The sequence below is a fragment of the Apodemus sylvaticus genome, chromosome 1 (genome assembly GCF_947179515.1).
Source record: "Apodemus sylvaticus chromosome 1, mApoSyl1.1, whole genome shotgun sequence".
NCBI classification, from domain to species: Eukaryota; Metazoa; Chordata; class Mammalia; order Rodentia; family Muridae; genus Apodemus; species Apodemus sylvaticus.
Genome location: NC_067472.1, coordinates 156692247 through 156713163, shown reverse-complemented (window position 1 = coordinate 156713163; position 20917 = coordinate 156692247). Strand labels below are relative to the sequence as shown.

At 39.4% G+C, this 20917-nt stretch overlaps 1 protein-coding gene across 5 annotated transcripts in view; it reads left to right on the top strand.

Annotated features, from left to right (window-relative positions):
• Positions 1–20917, top strand: part of Herc2 (HECT and RLD domain containing E3 ubiquitin protein ligase 2) — a 165344-nt gene that overhangs the window by 95942 nt on the left and 48485 nt on the right. For all 5 annotated transcript variants that reach the window (XM_052161590.1, XM_052161599.1, XM_052161565.1 and 2 more), the window contains exons 53-66: positions 3187–3377; positions 4883–4988; positions 5073–5164; positions 7420–7595; positions 10667–10778; positions 13020–13101; positions 13194–13337; positions 14796–14886; positions 15188–15365; positions 15512–15593; positions 15681–15852; positions 16649–16793; positions 18905–19130; positions 19985–20153. In XM_052161590.1, coding sequence (XP_052017550.1) covers positions 3187–3377; positions 4883–4988; positions 5073–5164; positions 7420–7595; positions 10667–10778; positions 13020–13101; positions 13194–13337; positions 14796–14886; positions 15188–15365; positions 15512–15593; positions 15681–15852; positions 16649–16793; positions 18905–19130; positions 19985–20153 — 1966 coding nt within the window. The remainder of the gene's footprint in view (positions 1–3186; positions 3378–4882; positions 4989–5072; positions 5165–7419; positions 7596–10666; positions 10779–13019; positions 13102–13193; positions 13338–14795; positions 14887–15187; positions 15366–15511; positions 15594–15680; positions 15853–16648; positions 16794–18904; positions 19131–19984; positions 20154–20917) is intronic.

Sequence of the window (20917 nt, the reverse complement as noted above, 5' to 3'; positions counted from 1 at the left end):
CCAGGGAAGCCATGACCAGACCCATAGAGGAGCACTACTCCCTGGCTTGCTCCACCTGTCCGCTCTCCTGTGGCTTGCTTAGCCTCCTTTATTTTAGCACCCAGGACCTCCTGGTGACAGGTAGCTCTGACAAATGCTAGGCCCACCCACATCAATCAGTAATTCAGAAAATACGCCATGAACTTGCCACAGACAAATCTAATGGAGGCACTTTTTTTTCCCTCTTCCTGAATGACTCTTGCTTGTGTCAACTTACTTTCAGTGTCTATGAACTTGTGAACTTAAAGTAAATTATGTGGGCAGATCTGTCAAATATTTACTCTGCTGATTGTGGCTTAGTTTATCACACTGTGCAGTCGTTTTTACATATTTAATAGGTGTTTCTGTCCCACTTCAGCCCAAATTGTTCCCAGTTAAAAGACACAAAAACCTTTAGATTTGAGTCAACTTAAAAGTACTAGAGCTAGGCCGATGTCAAGCCCTGGGCTCTTTTGTCCACTTCCCTGTGGTGATCCTGAGATATCACTTGCCCTGTTCCACCCAGGCACCTCCGACTCCATCAGGCCAGCCCTCATTGCCACGTGCTTAGGAGCCCCCTCCCCATGGTGCCTGACTTTCTCTCTGTCCCTCTAGTCTGTACCTCAGACCCCAAGCCCAGGAGTCACTGCTCTATCTGCCTCTCTCCTGCCTAGCCCAGGCTGTCAGCAACCTAATTAACCAATCAGGAATAACCTGGGGGGTAAGGTTTACATAACATCATTTGGTATAGGTGAGGATCTCCTCCTCAGGGGTGAGCAGATCTTGGGGGCCAGTATTTAGCATTCAAAAATATAGTAGCACCAGACCAACTCCTTACACACTGTCTTTAGGGTTCATGTGTGTTGTAATGTGTATCAGACTGTGTCTTGGATGGTAGTTATAATTTTTCACTATATGCATATACCAGGTATTTTTATCCATTTATTTATTCTTGAGCATTTAAGTCTCTCTCCCCACCCCACTTTGGCTGTTGTGAACGATGTAGACATTAATATTGATGTGAAAGTATCAGTCTGTGTCTTGGTTGTGTACCACATGTCTTTGCTGTGTACCACATAGTTACTACCATAACGTTTCAACATTTTTATATTGAATCTATGCTTTAGAGTTGATGGTCATTTCCAACAGTTAAAGCTTGCTTAACTTTAGGTTTTTTTGTATTTGTTTGTTTTTGTTTTGTTCTTTAATTTTTATTATATAAGCTATAGACATTGTTGTCTAAAATTATTCCTAAGCATTTGCTTTTCCAGCTGTTTTAATTTGTTTTCTAAAATTTGTGTCGTATCATGAGGAAATAAACTGATGTGTGTGGGTAATGTACTTTTTCACGTCTTATTAGCTCTAATATGTGTGCATGTTTTAGGTGTAGGCAAACTAGCCTTAAACTGGCTGTGTAGTAGAGCCTGACCTCTTTGCCTCTAGCTCCTCAGTGCTGAGATTATAGGCATGTCCTATCAAGCTCATTGTTTTCTATAGTTCTATAGTATTTTTCCTGGGCATTTTCCTTTTGTCACTTTAAAATTCTGTGCCATTGGAATTTGGTTCATTGTCTTTTTGCTGTAGTCAGTTGGCAGTCTGTGGGGCCATTAATCCCTACAATTGTTTCCTCCTAACCTGATTTTGAAATAATAACTTTGTATCAACACATACATTTTACATGTGCATAGATACATGCTTTTTGTATTTATCATTATTGGGTAGGTAAGGCTTCTTAATTCTGTGGCTTGGTAGTTTTGGTTAGTTTTTTTTGCATGCCGATTTTGCACAATTTTGTTTTGTTGGGGGGTGGGGGTTGCTCTTGGCTCTGTATTTGCTCTGGTTCATTCCCTTTTTGTGAACTGTTGGTCCTCAGTTCATTTTAGATGTTTTAGAACCTCTTTATTGGAGTCTCATCTGCTGTAACTGCTTATGAAATTCTTAATTGTATTGTTATATTTATCCTTTTTCTTGCTTTTTTTCAGTCTTTGTGTATAGTCTACATTTATTCATTTCTGGTGTTCTAAATCATGTTTGCATGTAGTCCTGATGTACCTTTGTGTTCTAGGTTTTATATTTTGAAAAAGAAATTTATATGTATGGGTACTTTGGCTGCAAGTATGTCTGTGTACCATGTGTGCATACCTGATGGCCAGAAAAGGTCATCAGATCTCCTGCGACAGGAGTTACAGATGGCTGTGAGCCACCATGCAGCTGCTGGGAATTGAACCTGGGTGATTTAGAGTAGCAGCTCTTAACCACCATCCTCCTGGCCCTTGCATGTTAAACATTGTTTCTGGACTCAGTTTGGGCCTCATACTCACTTCGTCCAAAGAACAGGGGAAGAGAGGTTTATTTTGTTAAGCCTTAGTGATAAATAAGTTCAAAGTTCAAACTCATTTTTATCAACTGACCTTGAATGACTTAGTTGTAAGTTGAACTGTAATATATAAAAAGAAAAGAAAGTATACCCCTAACCTAATGTCACTTCAGAGATTACTCTTCCTTTAAGCTTCCTGTTGGGATTTCAAATGCAGCTTGGTTTCTGTGGATACCACAGCCCCTTTCCTCTCTGACAGCTGCTCCAGGGTATGTCAGATCTAGGCGTCTGCTCTGCACACTGCCATTTGTCTCTAGCCTTCCTTAGATGCTGGCCTTGTAATCCTTTTCTACCTCATTATCTGATACTTTCAGACACAGGTTTATTTTTTTGTCTTGTTCTTCTAGTTGGGTAAGGCTAGCTGAAAATTTTAACTTACCATTAATGGATGTGTAAATACTTTACGGATTTGACATTTATCTCTGCATCCATATAAGCATTTTTATTTTTATTTTCATTTTTATTTTTATTTTATATTTTGTGGATTTTTAGAGATTGATCCAGGGGCATTCTGTGAGGCAAGTACTCTCCCACAGAACTACTCCCTCAGATCCTAAACACAGTTCTAATAAGAGTATTTTCTAGCCAGATATTAATCCCAGCATTTGGGAGCCAGAGACAGGCAGGCTTTTTTAAAAGCCACTTTTGGTGTTAACCAGCTTTTTTTAATTTAAATGTACTTAAAAAACAGTAGAGTTAGAAGCTCCTTGCTATGTAATTCTATTAGTTTCTCAAACATGGAAGCTCTGACTAGTTGCTCAAGTGTGACTCTGTTTGATCGTATGCCATAGGGCAATCCGCAGTGTTTTGTGGCCGTTCTGGAAAGCAGCTGAAACGGTGTCACAGCAGTCAGCCTGGAATGCTACTGGACAGCTGGTCCCGGATGGTGAAGAGCCTGAATGTGTCATCCTCTGTCAATCAGGCTTCTCGTCTCATTGATGGCAGTGAGCCCTGTTGGCAGTCATCTGGGTCACAAGGGAAGGTAATGTTTGGTGGGATGTCAGGAAACACTCTGATTTGGAAGATGGATTTCAGACCTTTGCAATGAACTGAGGAATACACAGCTTTCCTAATACCCCCTCAGCACTCATTTTATATTTCAATTCATAAATACTTTTAAAGATACAGAGTAGTATGTTGTGTATTGTTAGATTTTAACCAGTATGAACAACAGATTTTATTAAGTGACCAATTGATAAAAGGTTTACCGCTTTTTGTTATATTTTCATATACAAAGTATTTATACTCTGGTTAGAAATTTTTCTAACTTGCAAAAATGTTTTAGGAATTGCACTAAAACTGTGTGCTGACAGGGCAGATGTGAGACAGGGTAGGGAGGTAGGGGACATTATCTTATTTCAACTATAGTGTTTTTTGTGACTTAATTTGAAAGACTATTTCTAGCCAGAAGTCTATAAATATATATGGAGCTAAGAGTGAGATCTTGCTCTAATGGTAGGGAGGGATGTGTTGTGGCACATATTTAAAGGGTTGCTCTATGCTCCTGGCGGGTAAGCGCGTGGCTCTGCACCTGCCCAAGACCTCTGGATTCACGAATGTAAGACACACAGCCTTTATATTTAATCTCTCTTAACTAGCTCAATGGTTGGACACTTCCAAACCTCCCCTCTGGTACTCCTGAGTTAACATTTTCTAAATCTCTTATCTTTGCTGCCTTGTTTTCTTCTGCTCAGCCCTCCCATGGGGCTGCTTTCTCTTTGCACCTACATTTCCGCTGTCTCACTCTCCTGATCCTTCATAGTGTTGTCCATCCTACGCTCCTTTCGTGAAGGTCCCCCTCTTTCCCTCTTCTGTGTTTCTTGCTGGGAAATCCTAAAAGTTCCACCTTTGTCATCCCTGCCCAGCCATTGGCCCCTGGCTCTTTATTGATCAGGCAAAAAACCAACTGTTGGCAGGGACCCACAGCAGGCGTGTGAATTCCCACGTAAGCGCAAATCAGATCCTCAACAGGGATGTTCTTGTTTTTCCAGAGTAAGGTTAACTTTTCATGTTACATTTTGTATTTAAAAAAAAAATATATATATATATATATAGTTCACACTTCCACAATATTGTTTTGTTTTACTTTAACTTAAAAAATGGCTTTATTTGTATGTATGTATGTGTGTGTGTGTGTGTGTGTGCCAGCCATGTAGGTTCTAGGGATTGAATTCAGGTCATCACGTTTAGCAGCAAGTACCTTTATCCACTAGTTCCAGTGATGACCTTTTTTTTGTTTGTTTGTTTGTTTTTTTTGTTTTTTGAGACAGGGTTTCTCTGTGTAGCTCTGGCTGTCTTGGAACTCACTCTGTAGACCAGGCTGGCCTCGAACTCAGAAATCCACCAGCCTCTGCTTCCCAAGTGCTGGGATTAAAGGCGTGCGCCACCACCCCCTGGCCAATGATGACTATTTTAGCAGATAAATATGACTTAAATTTTGGTAACTAAGAATTTTTTTTTCCTTTTTTTCTCTTTTTTAAAAAAAAGCATTGGATTCGTTTGGAGATTTTTCCAGATGTTCTTGTTCATAGATTAAAAATGATAGTGGATCCAGCAGACAGTAGCTACATGCCATCCCTAGTTGTGGTGTCAGGTAATTGAATTCATTTACTTTAAAAGAAGCATCTCCTTACTTTTAATAAAGATTGTTTGATTTCTTTACTCTTTTTTGTTCTAGGTGGAAATTCCTTAAATAACCTAATTGAACTAAAGACAATTAATATCAACCAAACTGACACCACTGTGCCCCTGCTAAGTGACTGTGCAGAGGTGAGTTGTAGTGACCCTGTTCCTTTTTGTGTGATTTCATGTACGGCATGAGTGACTAGTATGCGTCAGCACAGAGCAGAACATTTTTGTCCTTAAATGATTTACATATTTCAGCACCTTATTTTATACAACTCTTCTTGGAAAAGAAACAAAATCAAAAAGTTTTACTGTTTTTTTGGTAGTAAGCATATATTCATATTCCTAGTACTCTTTAAAAAAACTTTTGATTGAGGTTATTTACTCTTTACATCCACAAGTATTTGTCAACATTTAGTATCTTTTCCTTAGTGGCAGATTTTCTGGTGATATTTGTGATGCTGAACGTGTTTCTTGGTTGTTGCACCATGTGGTTCAACTATTGAACTTGTGAAGTACTAATAAAATAACTTGCAGATGGAATCCGAGTTGATTATGTCTCTTGAACATTCAGAAGTCTCCTGGTAAAGTTTTCAGACAACCTGTAGGCTTGCTGTTCTCTCTGCTCAAGGTTTCTTTTGCTATGCAGAAGCTTCTTTAACGCCATCCAATTCCATTTGTTAACTCTTGGGCTATTCGTACTACTATTGGCGCTCTATGCATAAAGTTCTTGTGTATGCCTATATGCAGTGTTTTCTCTACATTTTCCTTTAGCAATTTCAGAGTTTCAGCTTTTCAATTACTCTCTGATTCACTTAAGAGAAACAGATCTCTTCCTTCTTCTATAGTGTACAGGGTTTTGTTTGTTTTTTGAGTTTCTTCCTCAACAAGTTCATTATTACCATATAAGTAATATTTTCCTGTGTGTCTGTGTCTGTCTGTCTGTCTTTGAGTTGCTTTTCTCCCTTTCCTTTTTTCCCCTTTTTCTCCATGTGATCCATGTGGATTGTCTTTACTTGGATTTATGTTTAGGGAAAACTGACTGAAGTAGCAGCTGTGACGATGCTTTGACAGTAGTCCCAGTGTTATCTGCAGGAGTGAGTTGTGTGTCCCTCACTTGTATCCCTAAAGACTGGGAGACAGGGACACTAGTGCACTGTTTGAGGGAAATGCTGCAAACACATAGGAGTTAAGAATATCAGTATTCATATACTTAATAAAGGAACTGTGGGAAGAAAAGGTAGTAGAGTATAAAGAAAAGTATATAGGTAGGTTAGAGGCTTTTTTTTATAAAAAGCAGTAGAAAACATTATATATCAGATTTAGAGAAAAGAGGCACAGATCTGAGAACCTTTTCCAACATTTTATAAGTTACAGCATATCATCAGTTGAATAGTTAAGATACTAGAATGCAAATGTGGAAAAAGAATTAAAACTTAAAATTACAAAAGATGCATATATAAAAAATAGAATGCTAAAATGAAAAATTAATGATTAAAATCAATATAGAATAAAATAGAAGGTATTACATTCTCATGGGTGCTTCTTGAACCTGGTAGGAGAGAGTTTGTCCCTGTGTTTGTTCTGTGCTTCAGTATATACTGTGTCAAATTCTGCCACCACAGACTCCATGTCACCTGTGTATCTCCTCCCTGCTTATGGCCTGGGTGGGGTTGCTACAGATCTTTGCTTCCCAGTCTCACACCTGCTTGTGCAGCTCTACGCTGTGACTTGGGGTCTGCTGTGCTCCTGGCTTTGATGCTGCACCATGTTCCAGATTTTGCAGCCCCTTCCCTGGGTCTGATGCACTTGTTTTGTGGGATTTCTCAATCCCAGGGTCCCTTACCCGTCATTTACAGGCAAACAGGCAGACCTGCCTCAGTCTCTGTGGCATTCTTGGCCACATTCCCATTGCCTAGCTGTGAGATCACCTGCTCTCCAGGCAGTGGCTGGGAAGGAGGATTTTAGGTGTTAGAAATGTTCAATTTCAGATTCTTTTACCTGTGTGGTTTGCTGATGTCTAGTTAACTTGAAATTCTGCCTTTAGTTTGAATGGCCAATAACCCATCCTGTCTCTTTTGGCAGTTCTCATGCTTTCACTGGCAGCTAGGGGTCCCTTCAAGGTGCTTCCCCGACAATGTTTATCTGTCTATATTCCTTGGTGTGCCCAGATGAGTTAACAGTGTGTGTAAGTGTGTGTTGTGTGGTGGGGGGAATAAAATCCACCTCACCTTCTTTTTGCTGTCTCTATTCTTTCTGTTACCTTGGCATTGGTGGCCGTTTATCTTGGCCTCCTATCCAGACAGGTGGAGTAACAAATGCAGTTTCTGCTCTCCCATCCTCCCAGAACATTGTCTGTCTCTTGAGTCTGAGATGTTTGTACTCATTTTCTTCTCCAGTATCACAGGTATATCGAGATTGCAATAAAACAGTGTAGGAGCTCGGGAATTGACTGCAAAATCCACGGTCTCATCCTGCTGGGACGCATCCGAGCTGAGGAGGAGGATTTGGCCGCAGTTCCTTTTCTGGCTTCAGATAATGAGGAGGAGGAGGATGACAAGGGCAGCACTGGGAGGTGAGAGTCCCGCTGTTGTACTCCCTTACATTCTGTCCCCTTTACAGGAGTAAATGCTTACTCTGGGTAAGGATAGCATCGTGCCTAGTAGAGTGCTTGATAGATTTAGTTGGGGTTGGTTTCAAGAATTAACTTGCAAGAAAATAAAACATAAAAAATACACATTTCAAAAACAGTCACGAGGGGACTGAAAACGAAGTTTACTTTTCCTTTTAAACTGAATTTTCTCTCTTTTGGTGTAAATTCTTGTAGCTTCCTTCCTCCCCACCCTCATCTTCCCACCCCCTTGCCAAAAGGTGTTTTTTTACAGTCATGGTATAGTATATATTTTATGGTCAGTTGTTTTACTATTAGCTTAAAACATTTTACTTTTGCTTTATTATGGTAGAATATACTAAGCATAATCTTCTATTTCAACAATTTTAAGTTTATAGTTCGGTGACATAAAATACATGGACATTGTTTTAAAACTGTCTCTGGATTGTCTTTAGGTTCTTGTATATAATTTTTATGGAATCTTAGGACTTCTTATTAGTCCTGACTTTATGTGTAATAGTGATGATTATTACTGTAGTTATTTAGCACATACCTGTGGAACATCTTCCGTGGATCAGTCCCTGTGGTGAACATAAGAACTGAAATCAGACAGTTTAGAACTGGGAAGTAAGGGGAGCATGTGCTGCCTTGAGGGGCTGCAGTGGAATGTTGTCCCCGACCGAAAGAGTCAGTGTTTTATGAAGCAGGGTGAGTAGGCAAAAGTAATCGAGTAGCAGATGCCAGGGCCAACAGATTCTTCATTTGCGTGTTCATTCCAAGACACACCTGGGACAAGGGCTACTTTAGGCCTCATTTGAGTCCTAGCAGCAGCATTGTAGATATACTTCCTCACAGGTTGTGTTTTTATCAATGAATTTGTGCATGTGGAATTGATCTGGCAAACATGTGCCAAACATTGCTGTTTGTACAATATTGCTAAGATTGTGTTGAATTCCTAGTAGAGCTAAAGGCTTCCATAGGCTTTGGCACCAACTCAATTGAACAAACACACTTGGCTCTGAGTTGCTTTCAGTGATGTAAGGAGACGAGAAAGTGGTTCCACCTGAATTACTGCTCAATACATGCTCTTAGTCATGAGTGGGCCAGCAACTATGGGTGAGCCAGGTTATTTCAGGGTCTGTGGTACTGGTTTTAGATGCTGTCCTGCCTTATTTTAAAACTTTTTCATAGAAGATGAAAAGAAAATACTATATGCATACACTAGCTTATCTACAGTATATGTGAGGATTGTAGACTAATGTCTTCTCATTTAGAGATCACTAAAATGAATTGGGCAGGTCTAATTAGTATAATCTATTATATATCTGAGATAATCATGACTTAGTGATGAGTATGAGTTTTTTGTTTTTGTTTTTGTTTTTTTTTTTTGAATTTGCTTTTTTCAAGACAGGGTTTCTCTGTATATCCCTGGCTGTTCTGGAACTCACTCTGTAGACCAGGCTGGCCTCGAACTCAGAAATCTGCCTGCCTCTGCCTCCCAGAGTGCTGGGATTACAGGCGTGCGCCACCACTGCCTGCATTTTTTTTTTTTTAAATGGTTAAATGCACTAACAGGAAGATTGACATTTGAATGCATTTTTAAATTTCTAGATCATACTATTAATTAGCTAATAACATTTGGATTAATTAGAAGTCTAAGCAGTGTGTCTTAGAGCTAGCTCACAAATTGCATGTGTACACAATGATGATGATTATCTGACCAGTCAGTATTTAATGTGGTACCAGTCACTGAATATTCTGAGTGTCAGCTCCTGTTTCTCAGCCATGGATTTTTTTTGACCAAAAATCTATTACATGATAATCTGGTCCCTTGCATATTAATTTGTTCTACTTTGCCTTTTAACAGACAAGTCAGCTTTTCTACATTTTATTCCCATAGCAATGGGTTTTGATCTCCAAACCAAATATATATATATATTTAAAAAAAAAAAAGACAAGTCTGTATAAAGGGTAGTTTCTAGAACCCCCAAATCTTCCTTTCCATGTAAAAATAGATCTAAAAACAAGTTTAAAGGAGGGGAGGGGGCAGGGTTTTAGCATTTGGCCTCAAAATACCAGCTGAGAAAAATCACACTGCCCCGCGCTGTGGCTGATGTTGATTACGTTTGCTACCATTGAGGGCAGGTCAGGAGATGGGTTCAGCAAAGTAGGTGGCAACTCAGGAATGAGAGGATGGCAGAATCTCTAGTCTGATGGGCCAGTGGCTAGGCATTCTAGTTTGTGTTGTAGACAGAGGATATAAAGGAAGAAGGTAGCATTTTGCCTCATGTGTGTCTCTATCAGAAGAACTCCAATATCATGTAGTTATAGCTGTTTAATTTTTTTAGGAAAAATAAAATGACCACATACATGTCTGGGTACAGTGCCCCACCCATGTCCCCCAAATGCCTAAAAGGCATACTTCTAGGTGGAATCTGTTAGGACTTTGCCCCAGTGGCTCCATAGGTCCATTTGGGTTCTGTTCACTGTGTACCCTGTTGACAAATAGGACTTGTCTTGAGCCAGTGAAACATTGTAATATTTACTTATGTTTACGAAGTAAGCAAATATGCACTGGATCATAGAAGTTTTGTCTTACAGAATCTTATGGTGGAGGAATGACCAATTGATTTGATAACAGAATGTTCTCTATCAATAAAAGGCTAAAGTATAAATTTTGCTGTTGAAAGATAACATGTTCTGGGTATGGCAGTGCACACCTATTATCCTAGCATACAGGAGGCAGAGGCATGCAGACCTCTCCTGAGTTTAAAGAACAGCTCAGTCTACCTAGTGAGGCCCGTGCCAGACAGGACTACATAGTGAGATCCTATCTCAAAAACAGACAAACAAATGGACAAAAAGAAAACAAATGTATACATGTTTATTGTACAGATTGGGGGCTGTTGTGTTAGAACAAATCTCGGAAGAGCTCTTAAGAGTGACTAGAGCATGCTCGTTACTTGGAGGTGCTCCTTGTGCTTTAAGTGCTTTGTGCTGAGTCAGCTTCCTTTCTCCTTTTGTTTTCCGTCTAGTCTTATTAGAAAGAAGACTCCAGGGTTGGAATCAGCAGCTACAATAAGAACCAAAGTGTTTGTGTGGGGACTGAATGACAAGGACCAGCTTGGTGGGCTTAAAGGCTCTAAGGTACCTATTTATGCCTTGTGGCTGACACAGATGCTTCCTGTTGCTTCTGTCTGAGGCTCAGCAGGAGCCAGACTCTTTAAGGATGTACTTTCTAGATTATTTTTTTTTTTAGGAAATTCATTTTTCAACAGCAATACACATTGTCAAATTGAGTTTGTGAGAAGTCTCTATCCTTTATATATAGTTATATTCTGCCCACCTAAAAGACAAGAGCATAAACTAAAACATGTGAAATGATTTGACAATGTATAGGTAAAGCTATAGGTTATAATTATATCTTGCCTTCAGTACAACCAAGTACTTATACTTAGACAATGCTGTGTAAGTGCCACAGTAGTACAAGGGGACTAAGTGTGACCTCTGTTCTCTGGATGTCTGAGGTGGAGCAGAAGAGCCTTTATGGAGCTTTGTGACAGAGAAGTGGAGTGCACCTGGTGTGCACACGCTCACCGTGGCGTGGCTCGTGCGTGGGTAGGCACTTGCTCACTTTCTGTTAATGAGTCTCGAGGCCAGGGAAAGCCACTGGCTCCTGTGCTTGCACTTCATTTCATGAATAATTCAGTGGAACGCTAATTTGTAGAGTATTTACTTACAAAAAAGATAAGATCCCCCACAATAAAAATAACTATAACAAATAATACATTTGAACTAGGATTGAATTTTTGTATAAGATCCTGAGTCCCCAAAACTCCACATTTTAGAATTAGGAGACAATCCCATCAGATGAAATCTGCTCTTTTCAGTATTCTGTGGTAACATTTTCAGTCATACCCCTCTGTTACCTGTAGTGTCAAGAAGCAGAGACTTAGAACTCAACTTACTTGAACTTCTTTCATGTTTATACCTGAACTAAATTTTATGTTTATTTGGGAAGCCTTAAATTACACGTATGTCCTAAGGCTCCTAACACCCATTTTGAAGGGGGCAGTGGCAGGTAGATCTAGGTGTCCCATCTGTGCCAGAGCTCGTTTAGTTCATGCTTCAGGTTGCAGTCCAATTCAAGTTGGTAAAAAAAAAAATCCCTGCATCATAATAAATGTTTTTTTAGAAGATTTTTAACTTAAACCACATCTGTCTACAGTGGAAAATAGAAACATAATTTCTTTTTTTTTTCTTTTTCTTTTTTTTTTTTTCTTTGAGACAGGTTTGCCTTAAACTCCCTTGTCTGCCTTTGCTCACTATGCCCCGTGTGCACATGAGATATGAGTCAAAATCAAAGAGAATAAACAAGGCAGTGACCTGAAGTACAATTTACCTTTTTGTTTTATCTGTATTGTGTATTGTTTGACCTTTCTTACTGCTGTGACAAAATACCTCAAAGAAGCAACTGAAGGAGAGAAAGATTTGTTTGGGCCCACATTTGAGGGACACACAGTCTGTCATGTGGAGAAGGCATGGCTGTGATAGCATGCTTACATCTGAGCAGACCAGGAAGCAGAGAGAAGGCTTTCCCGCAGGGTTGTGCTTCCTCAAGGCCAGCTTCCAAGAATTTCATTTTCTCCATCTAGCTTCCATCTGCCACAGAAGCTTCAGTTCTCCAGAATAGTACCACAAGCTGGAGACTAAATGTTCAAACACATGTGTGTGTGTAGGGGTGGTATTTTATGTTCAAATCATAACATACGCACTTCATTTTATACCTTTTAGTACAGAAATGTTGTCATGTACCTAAGTGGAAAAGTTAAGAGTTGTGAACTGTCATGTCTCTGAGGATTCAAATGTTACCAACAACTGGCTCATTTTTGGTGTGTGAGTGTGTGCACATTAGATGCAAACCTCTGGCGCCGCTCCTTAGGCACCGTTTGCTTTGTTTTTTGAGACAGGGTCTCTTCAAATACCAGACTCACTGATTAGGCTAGGTTGGCTAACCAGCAAGTTTCAAAGGGTCTAGCCTCATTTCTTCCCCAGCACTGAGATTGTAAACCATGCCTGGCTCTTTTATATAGACTCTGGGGATTGAACTCAAATCTCTATGCCTGTGTGCAAGCCCTGGACTGAATCATCTCCCCAGCTCCTGGTCTAATTGTGTGTCTGCCCTGCAAATCCACTTTAAGTCACCCTAATAGTATTCTTTCATCTTTAAAATACTTCAGCTTGTATATGTAAGAGCTAAGGACTCCTGTGACTAAGGTAATCAGAAACTAACAGCTGTTCTGTATATTATCTCGTAAGATCACTTATAATTTAAAAAGCTTAAACATTATCTTTTTCCTTTCTTTTGTTTTAAATATCCTCTTTTAGATAAAGGTTCCTTCATTCTCTGAGACTCTGTCAGCCCTGAATGTGGTTCAGGTGGCTGGTGGTTCTAAGAGCTTGTTTGCAGGTATGATAATTTTAATATTGGAAAAATTATGTTTGGTACACATAAAACAGCTTTTATTTCTGAAAAGACACTTCCTTTGACTGTTCTTGCAGTGACTGTTGAAGGGAAGGTGTATTCTTGTGGAGAAGCCACAAATGGCCGGCTAGGCCTGGGTATGTCTAGTGGGACAGTTCCTATTCCTCGGCAGATAACAGCTCTCAGCAGCTACGTGGTCAAGAAGGTAGCAGTTCACTCAGGTATGTACACCAGTAATCAGTGCCTAATAAGCTTTTGTTCCTGCAAGTGATTAAGGCCCTTAAGTAACTTCCTGAAGTGTCCTTGTGTTGTTTTTCAAGGTTTTTAGCTAACTACTTTGAAGAAAAGGTGGATGTTATAAATCCCTGGGTGGTCTACAATTTAGTTTAGTACTTAATAAAGGCTTTTGAAAGCTAGCATTGTTGGCATTTTAGATGTGTGGGTGTATAAAAAGATAGTGTGCTCAGACCTGGAGTGATTGTATCAGGCCCAGCATGTTTAGCTAGGAAACTACAAAGTTCTGTTGTTTAACTGTATTAATTTAATGTAGGAATCAGTGGCTTTCCTAAAATTCCCTAAAGTGCCTATAAGTCTTCAGTGATGAGAAAGATATTTTTCAAATGAGTTCATTGCTGTCCTTCAGGTTCAGCTTTGGCTTTGCTGAATGTTTTTCTGAAGCACTATGCTGGGTTCCTAAGGAATGGAACTGAACTCTAGATACCAAGCTCAGTTCATGCTCATACTGGATAGGCTAGGATATATCCCTGTAACAGACAGTTTAGATGGTAGGAGCTTATGCAAAACAAGAATTTACTTTTCTACGCTGTTAACCGCTAGGGTCACAGCTACTTTGGGAGAGATCACATCAGAAAATCTGCCTATCGGATATTTATATGACTCAGCAGCAAAATTACAGTTATAAAATAGCAATGAAATAGTTTTATGGTTCTGTGTCACCAAAACATGAAGAATCATATTAAAGGGTAGTAGCATTAGAAAGGTTGAGAGCCACTGCTCTAGGGTTAGGGTCTGGACCCATCTATAAGGATCTGCCTGTGAAGAACCCTGGCTCTTCTGGCCTCTCTCTGTGGAAAGGTAGCTATAATACTCTAGCCCCATGCAGCACCTCTCGAGAGTGGAAGTTGTTGTCCTGGATATATGGGGGTCTTCTGTTGGGGATAAAGAGTAGAAAGTGAATGCTGGGTTCCAGGAGTCTGACCTGCTGCACTGCGCTGACACTCAGAAGTTTGTAGAACCATGGCTGTATAGCTAGAGCTCATGCCTATGACCTGAGGCGGATCATTGAATTCAGAGCGTCTGGGAAGAACATAAGCTGCATGTGATTTCAAAATGATGGGTTTAAATAGTCCCACTGATTTTTATTTTTTATTTAAGTATTTTTTTATCTAAGAATTGACTTCTTATGTACTAAAAGCAGCAGAAGCCCCATTAACAGTCACTGTTATTTTGCTTCTTTGTAGGTAAAAATTTTTAACAATTTATAATTTACTAAAAGTCCATTTATTTTACATATATGTCACTTAGATAGCTTTATGATAACTGTGGTGATAATTCTGTTTATTCATTTAGTCAGCACATACACATTGAGTATATGCTTTATTCCAAGCAGAATGGGTAGCAAAAACCTTAGGCAACTTTGCCCTGTATGAATATTGCAGGTGGCCGGCATGCTACAGCCCTAACAGTGGATGGGAAAGTGTTTTCATGGGGTGAAGGTGATGATGGGAAACTTGGACACTTCAGCAGAATGTAAGGCTTTTTTCTTCAATCTCACTCATTAACAGGGAACTGTTAACTAGTAATAAAAGTGTATTTTCATAGTTATTTTACAGAAAATTAATGCTACAATTTATTTAATAAAATAAATACTAAATTTTTTAAAACCTGGATGGATGTACTGTGATTTTACATACTCTCTTTTAAGGTTTGGTAGTTATTGTGATAGATATAGATATGGATATGGATATAGCTATAGATATATTGTTGACCAAAGATGGGCTACCTCTGTGAAAGGATGTTTGGTGAGGACTGTAATTTACTCTTACCTTAGGAACTGTGACAAGCCAAGGCTCATAGAGGCTCTGAAAACCAAGCGTATCAGGGACATAGCCTGCGGGAGTTCTCATAGTGCAGCCCTGACATCCAGCGGGGAACTGTACACCTGGGGCCTTGGCGAGTATGGCCGATTGGGACACGGGGATAATACAACACAGCTGAAGCCCAAAATGGTGACTATATACATTTTTATTGCTTATAAATACTGTCTGGCAAAGATAAGCCGTAAGTCTAGGTTTTTAAAGACTTGACCATTATTAACTTTAATTGTTTTCTCAGTTCCCATGCTTCATTCTCTTTTAAATTTGTCATTGAGTAGGTAAAAGTCCTTCTTGGTCACAGAGTGATCCAGGTTGCATGTGGAAGCCGAGATGCACAGACATTGGCTCTGACTGATGAAGGTAAGGACTGCTTGGTGTGATGGTAGCTTCTGGCTGGGTATGCATGTTATGAACTATTTACCCGAGGTATTTATTTTTTAAATCTAGGTTTGGTGTTTTCCTGGGGTGATGGTGATTTTGGAAAATTGGGCCGAGGAGGAAGTGAAGGCTGTAATATTCCCCAGAACATTGAGAGACTAAATGGCCAGGGGGTATGCCAGATTGAGTGTGGAGCTCAGTTTTCCTTGGCACTCACCAAGTCGGGAGTGGTGTGGACGTGGTACGTGAACTTCGTGATATTGCCAAATGTGGAGTGTGCAGCAAGCCCCGTGTACATACAGCCTAGGCTGCCTGTAACACTTGTAGTCTTACGCATTTGGCATTATATAGAAAAAAATTTATATTGAATTGTTGAATTGAGATTACTAATGACATTACAGAAAGATCTTACAGTGTTTTTGTGAAGAAATTTTGAGAAGTTTTAAACCAGTTTGCATGAAGTTTAAGTAGGTTTGAAAAAAAAAATCTGTGTTTCATTGTACTGGAAGCTGTGTGAAACGAGAGCAAAAACTAACTTCATTTGGTCCTGGAAAAATTTCTTTTCTCTCTCTCTCTCTCTCTCTCTCTCTCTCTCTCTCTCTCTCTCTCTCTCTCTCTGTGTGTGTGTGTGTGTGTGTTTGTGTGTGAGTGTGAAAGCTGTTTTTATTTAAAAAGTGTGAAGATTTGAGTGCCCAGACTATTCTTGGATGGTATTTCAGGCAATTAGCAACTTGGAAACACATACCAGACAGCACTTGGTAGGGGAGTTTGCAGTGCTGTCTATTCTATTTTTTTTTTTTTAAACAATGAAAAAAATCTATAGTAACTGAGCTATTGTAAGACATATTATAGCATGAGAGATCTTACTGGTCAAGGTAATGAGTTCATTTGGATATAGCATGTGGTTTTACAATTCAGGGATCCTGAGTACTATGTGTGACATTATCAGTCCTTATTAGAAGAGGTATGGCATTAAAGGTCTCCTTGTATAGCATTGCCAAACTGGAACCATGTAATGACACTTGCTTTCCTCTCAGGGGGAAAGGGGACTACTTCAGACTGGGCCATGGCTCTGATGTACACGTGCGCAAGCCACAGGTGGTGGAAGGACTGAGAGGGAAAAAGATTGTGCATGTGGCAGTTGGAGCCCTGCATTGCCTAGCAGTCACAGACTCGGGGCAGGTAAGGCTCTAGTGGCCCAGGGAAAGGTGCCCTCTTGGGAGAGCTCATTGGGTGATACCCCTTATCTTGTCAAATTGGAGTAATCAGAGTGGGGATGCTGGTATATGTCTAATCCCAGCATTTGTAAGTCTGAAGCAGGAGGATAGCTAGTTGAAGGCTGGCCTAGGTTACATCGTGAGTTACAGGCCAGCCTGGGCCACACCAAGAAAATAAAAACAAAAAGTACCTCTAAACTCCTGAGATGCTTGAATCAGTTTTAATATTAGGTTGATGAAATTGTTGAAGTTTGCTATTTGATACTGATTGATATATATTCTTAAATAAATGGTTTACTATGAACACTTTTTGGTTTTTTGGAGACAGGGTTTCTCTGTATAGCCCTGGCTGTCCTGAAACTCACTCTGTAGATCAGGCTGACCTCGAACTCAGAAATCTGCCTGTCTCTGCCTCCCAGAGTGCTGGGATTATAGGCGTGCGCCACCATCGTCCGGCATGAACACTTTTTAATAATTATTTTTGAGCATGTTTATGTCTGTCCATCTGCATGTATGTGTGTATACTTGTTTAAGTCAGGACAGACATCTTTGTGGAGTTGGTTCTCTCCTTTCACCATGTGAGTCTTGGAACTTGAACTCAGGTCCCTTGTCATGGCCACAAGGACTTTAACTTGCTGAGTCATCTCAACAGCCCCTACTAGGCATCACTCTAATACACATTTCTCAATAAGTGTTTTTTTTTTTCTTCTAAAAACTTACTACTTGTCATCATTGTTATACTATTAAACCAAAAAAAAAAAAAAAAAAAAAAAAAAAAAAACCCAAAACCCAAATTTGAGTGACCTTCTTAAGTTTCTTTTCTTTTCTTTTCTTTTCTTTTCTTTTCTTTTCTTTTCTTTTCTTTTCTTTTCTTTTCTTTTCTTTTCTTTTCTTTTCTTTTCTCTCTTCTGTTCTGACCTCTCCTCTCCCCTCCCCTCCCCTCCCCTCCCCTCCCCTCCCCTCCCCTCCCTTTCGTTCGTTTTTTTGGATTTGGTTTTTTGGAGACAGGGTTTCTCTGTGTAGCCCTGGCTGTCCTGGAACTCACTCAGTAGACCAGGCTGGCCTCGAACTCAGAGTGCTGGGATTATAGGCGTCAGCCACCACCGCCCGGCCAGAAAATATTTTTTAAACAGTTTGTCAAATCCTAAAGCTTAGATTTTTGTATTGTAGAAATAAACTTGTTTCTCATTGGCAAAAATATATTTATTCATTAAAATGGTTCCCATTTTGATTAATAAATATTTTTTGGCCTACTTATATGATTTAAAATTTATGCTCTAAATTTTTGTAATCTTCTTTGCACCAACCTAATATTGGAGATCTGTTTAGAGTAGTGTTCATCTTGTTTACTGATATATTGTCAGCACAGGTTGGGTTGAGGCCTTTGAAATCTCCTCTCCCATTCTGAAGACCATGCTAGAATGTAAAAATTATCATTGAAAAGTTACTCCTGTCTTTAATCTATTAGCAGTTTCTACTTTAGCAAAAACCTAATTCATGATAGAGGCTGAACCTATACAATGGAGGATATGCTTACATGATAGAGGCTGTACCTACATGAGAGAAGTTGCAGCCACTTTATTTTGGAAATACACAGTATTTGATATCTATTCCTAATTTTGTTACTTTGCTAAGAATATGCTATTACTAGCCCCTTAAATTTGGTTTATGAAAGTGAAATTAGCATACTATTCTTTAGTCAGAAACAAATTATTTGTGACTTTAAACCTAAAAAGCAATTGCTTGAAAAATAAGCATGGTGTTTTTATTTTTCTTTATAGTTTATGGTGTGGCAGAGTTACTGCACTTAGCCAAAGCAAGTATGTACTCTGAATCCCCTCATCCAAAAAAAGATAAATTAATTAGAATACTAAGTATTTATAGTTGTTGGGAAGCATTTTCATAGTTGATTTTTCCTCAGAAATGTATGAACTCATTGTTCTTTTGATACATTGTAATTTTTATCTTTAAGAGTCAAATTCTTTTAAGTACTATGACATTTGTTGTATGCATTTTCAAGTAAGTGTTTAAAAATTATGTGAATTTGAAAAATGTAAATTCTTTACCCCTTAACAGGTATATGCTTGGGGGGACAATGACCACGGCCAGCAAGGCAATGGCACAACCACAGTTAACAGAAAGCCAACACTTGTGCAAGGCCTGGAAGGCCAGAAGATCACTCGAGTGGCTTGTGGGTCATCGCATAGCGTAGCCTGGACGACAGTGGATGTAGCCACACCATCTGTTCACGAGCCTGTCCTCTTCCAGACTGCAAGAGACCCACTAGGTGCTTCTTACTTAGGTAACACAAAATTTATAAACATTGTGTAGGCTTTGGTGTAAAATTTTTTCATTGTCATTCTTATTAAAATTTTAGTAATGCAATCATATCAATGTTATCATGTGATATTAACAAATCAATATTGCTGTGGCTAAAGCAATGCTAAGAGGTAAATTCATAAAAGTATACATTAATAAAGAAAGACTTTATAGCATTCATCTTAACAAATCAAAATAGAAGTATGCACAAAGGAACAGTTTCTGCTGGAACCTGAAAGCAGGAACTGATGCAGACGCCATGGGGGAACATTGCTTAATGTCTTATTCCTCGTGACTTACTCACTGTGCATGCCTATATACCATCACTCACGGTGGATTAGATTTGTTGAAATGGGTGGAAGCAAGCACCACACATGTATTTTAGTGCACAGTGCCCTGGGTTTTATGCCCAGTACTAGAACCCCAAAGAATGGAAAGACAAACTCAATTTGGGTAATTTAAGCAATGTTCCCCCATGGCATCTGCATCAGTTTCTGCTTTCAGGGTCCAGCCTGCATTCCTGCCCTGCCTTTCATCACTGATGGACTATGATTTTGAAGTATAAGCAAAGCAAACTTTTTCCTTCCTAAGCTCAATGGTGGGAGGAACTTCTTGAGCCCCTCCTGTATCTATGCCGAAGTTTTGGCTGCCAAGGACAGAACCTTTTGAGAACTCCCAGTGTATTTTGAATTACTGGGTTTTCAGCAGGTGAGCAGGTACTTCATAGATATCAAAGTGCAGTTGTGGTTTCTTTTTTTTCAAAATAACCCAAATGCTCAAACCAGAGAAAAAGAACAATCTGTGATATTAAAAGCATCTTTTGTTTCCCTCTTTCAGGTGTGCCTTCGGATGCCGATTCTTCTTCCAGCAATAAGATAAGTGGTGCGAATAACTGTAAACCTAATCGCCCTTCTCTCGCCAAGATCCTCCTGTCACTGGAAGGAAACCTGGCCAAGCAGCAGGCCTTATCTCACATCCTTACAGCACTACAGATCATGTATGCCAGGTAGGCTGCTGTGTTGGCTTGTACATTCTGCCATTATGCAAACTTCATGACTTTGTAATATTTTAATTGGCCAGATGTTTACATGAGTGTTGTGTTATTTATTGTCTTAAGTGCTATGAGTTGCAAGTCACATACCTTCACTGGTGATTTATAGGATCTTGGCACTTTACAGTAAAATCCAACTGAGTATTAAAATATGATCAGAAAATGAAACTTAAGGATATTTTCATTTTGTTGATAATTCTCTATTAGTATGAAGGAACGAGAAAGAATGAGTTGATAATTTATGATGATGTTAATCAGATTATTCTTTGATTCACTTGATAAAGTAGTTCTTGCTGCCTTACATATTCCTTTGTTGCTGTTGTCTTGGAGCCTGGTTTAGTTAGTTTTCTTGCTTTAGCCTCTGGTAGCATATCAAGGTCGAATGCTGAGGCAGAGCAAAATCTGCTCACTTCACAGTCAAAAGTTGAAAAGACAAGGAAGCAATCATGGTTCCAGTCCCCTCAGTGACATGTTCTACTCACCCAGGGACACCCACTAGACCTTGTCTCTTACAAGTCCCACCATCTCCCAGTAGTGATAGCTGGGTAGTAGGACTTTACCACATGGTCTCTTGAGGAAGGTTCAAACCATAGCAAAATTTAAGTGAGTTGCTCTATTAGTTAATGTGTCCTGGATGTGGATCTGATAGTTGTGTTTATGTAGTTTAAGACCAACACCTAAAACAGACATGGAGGGGACAGTTAATCTTCTGATTATTA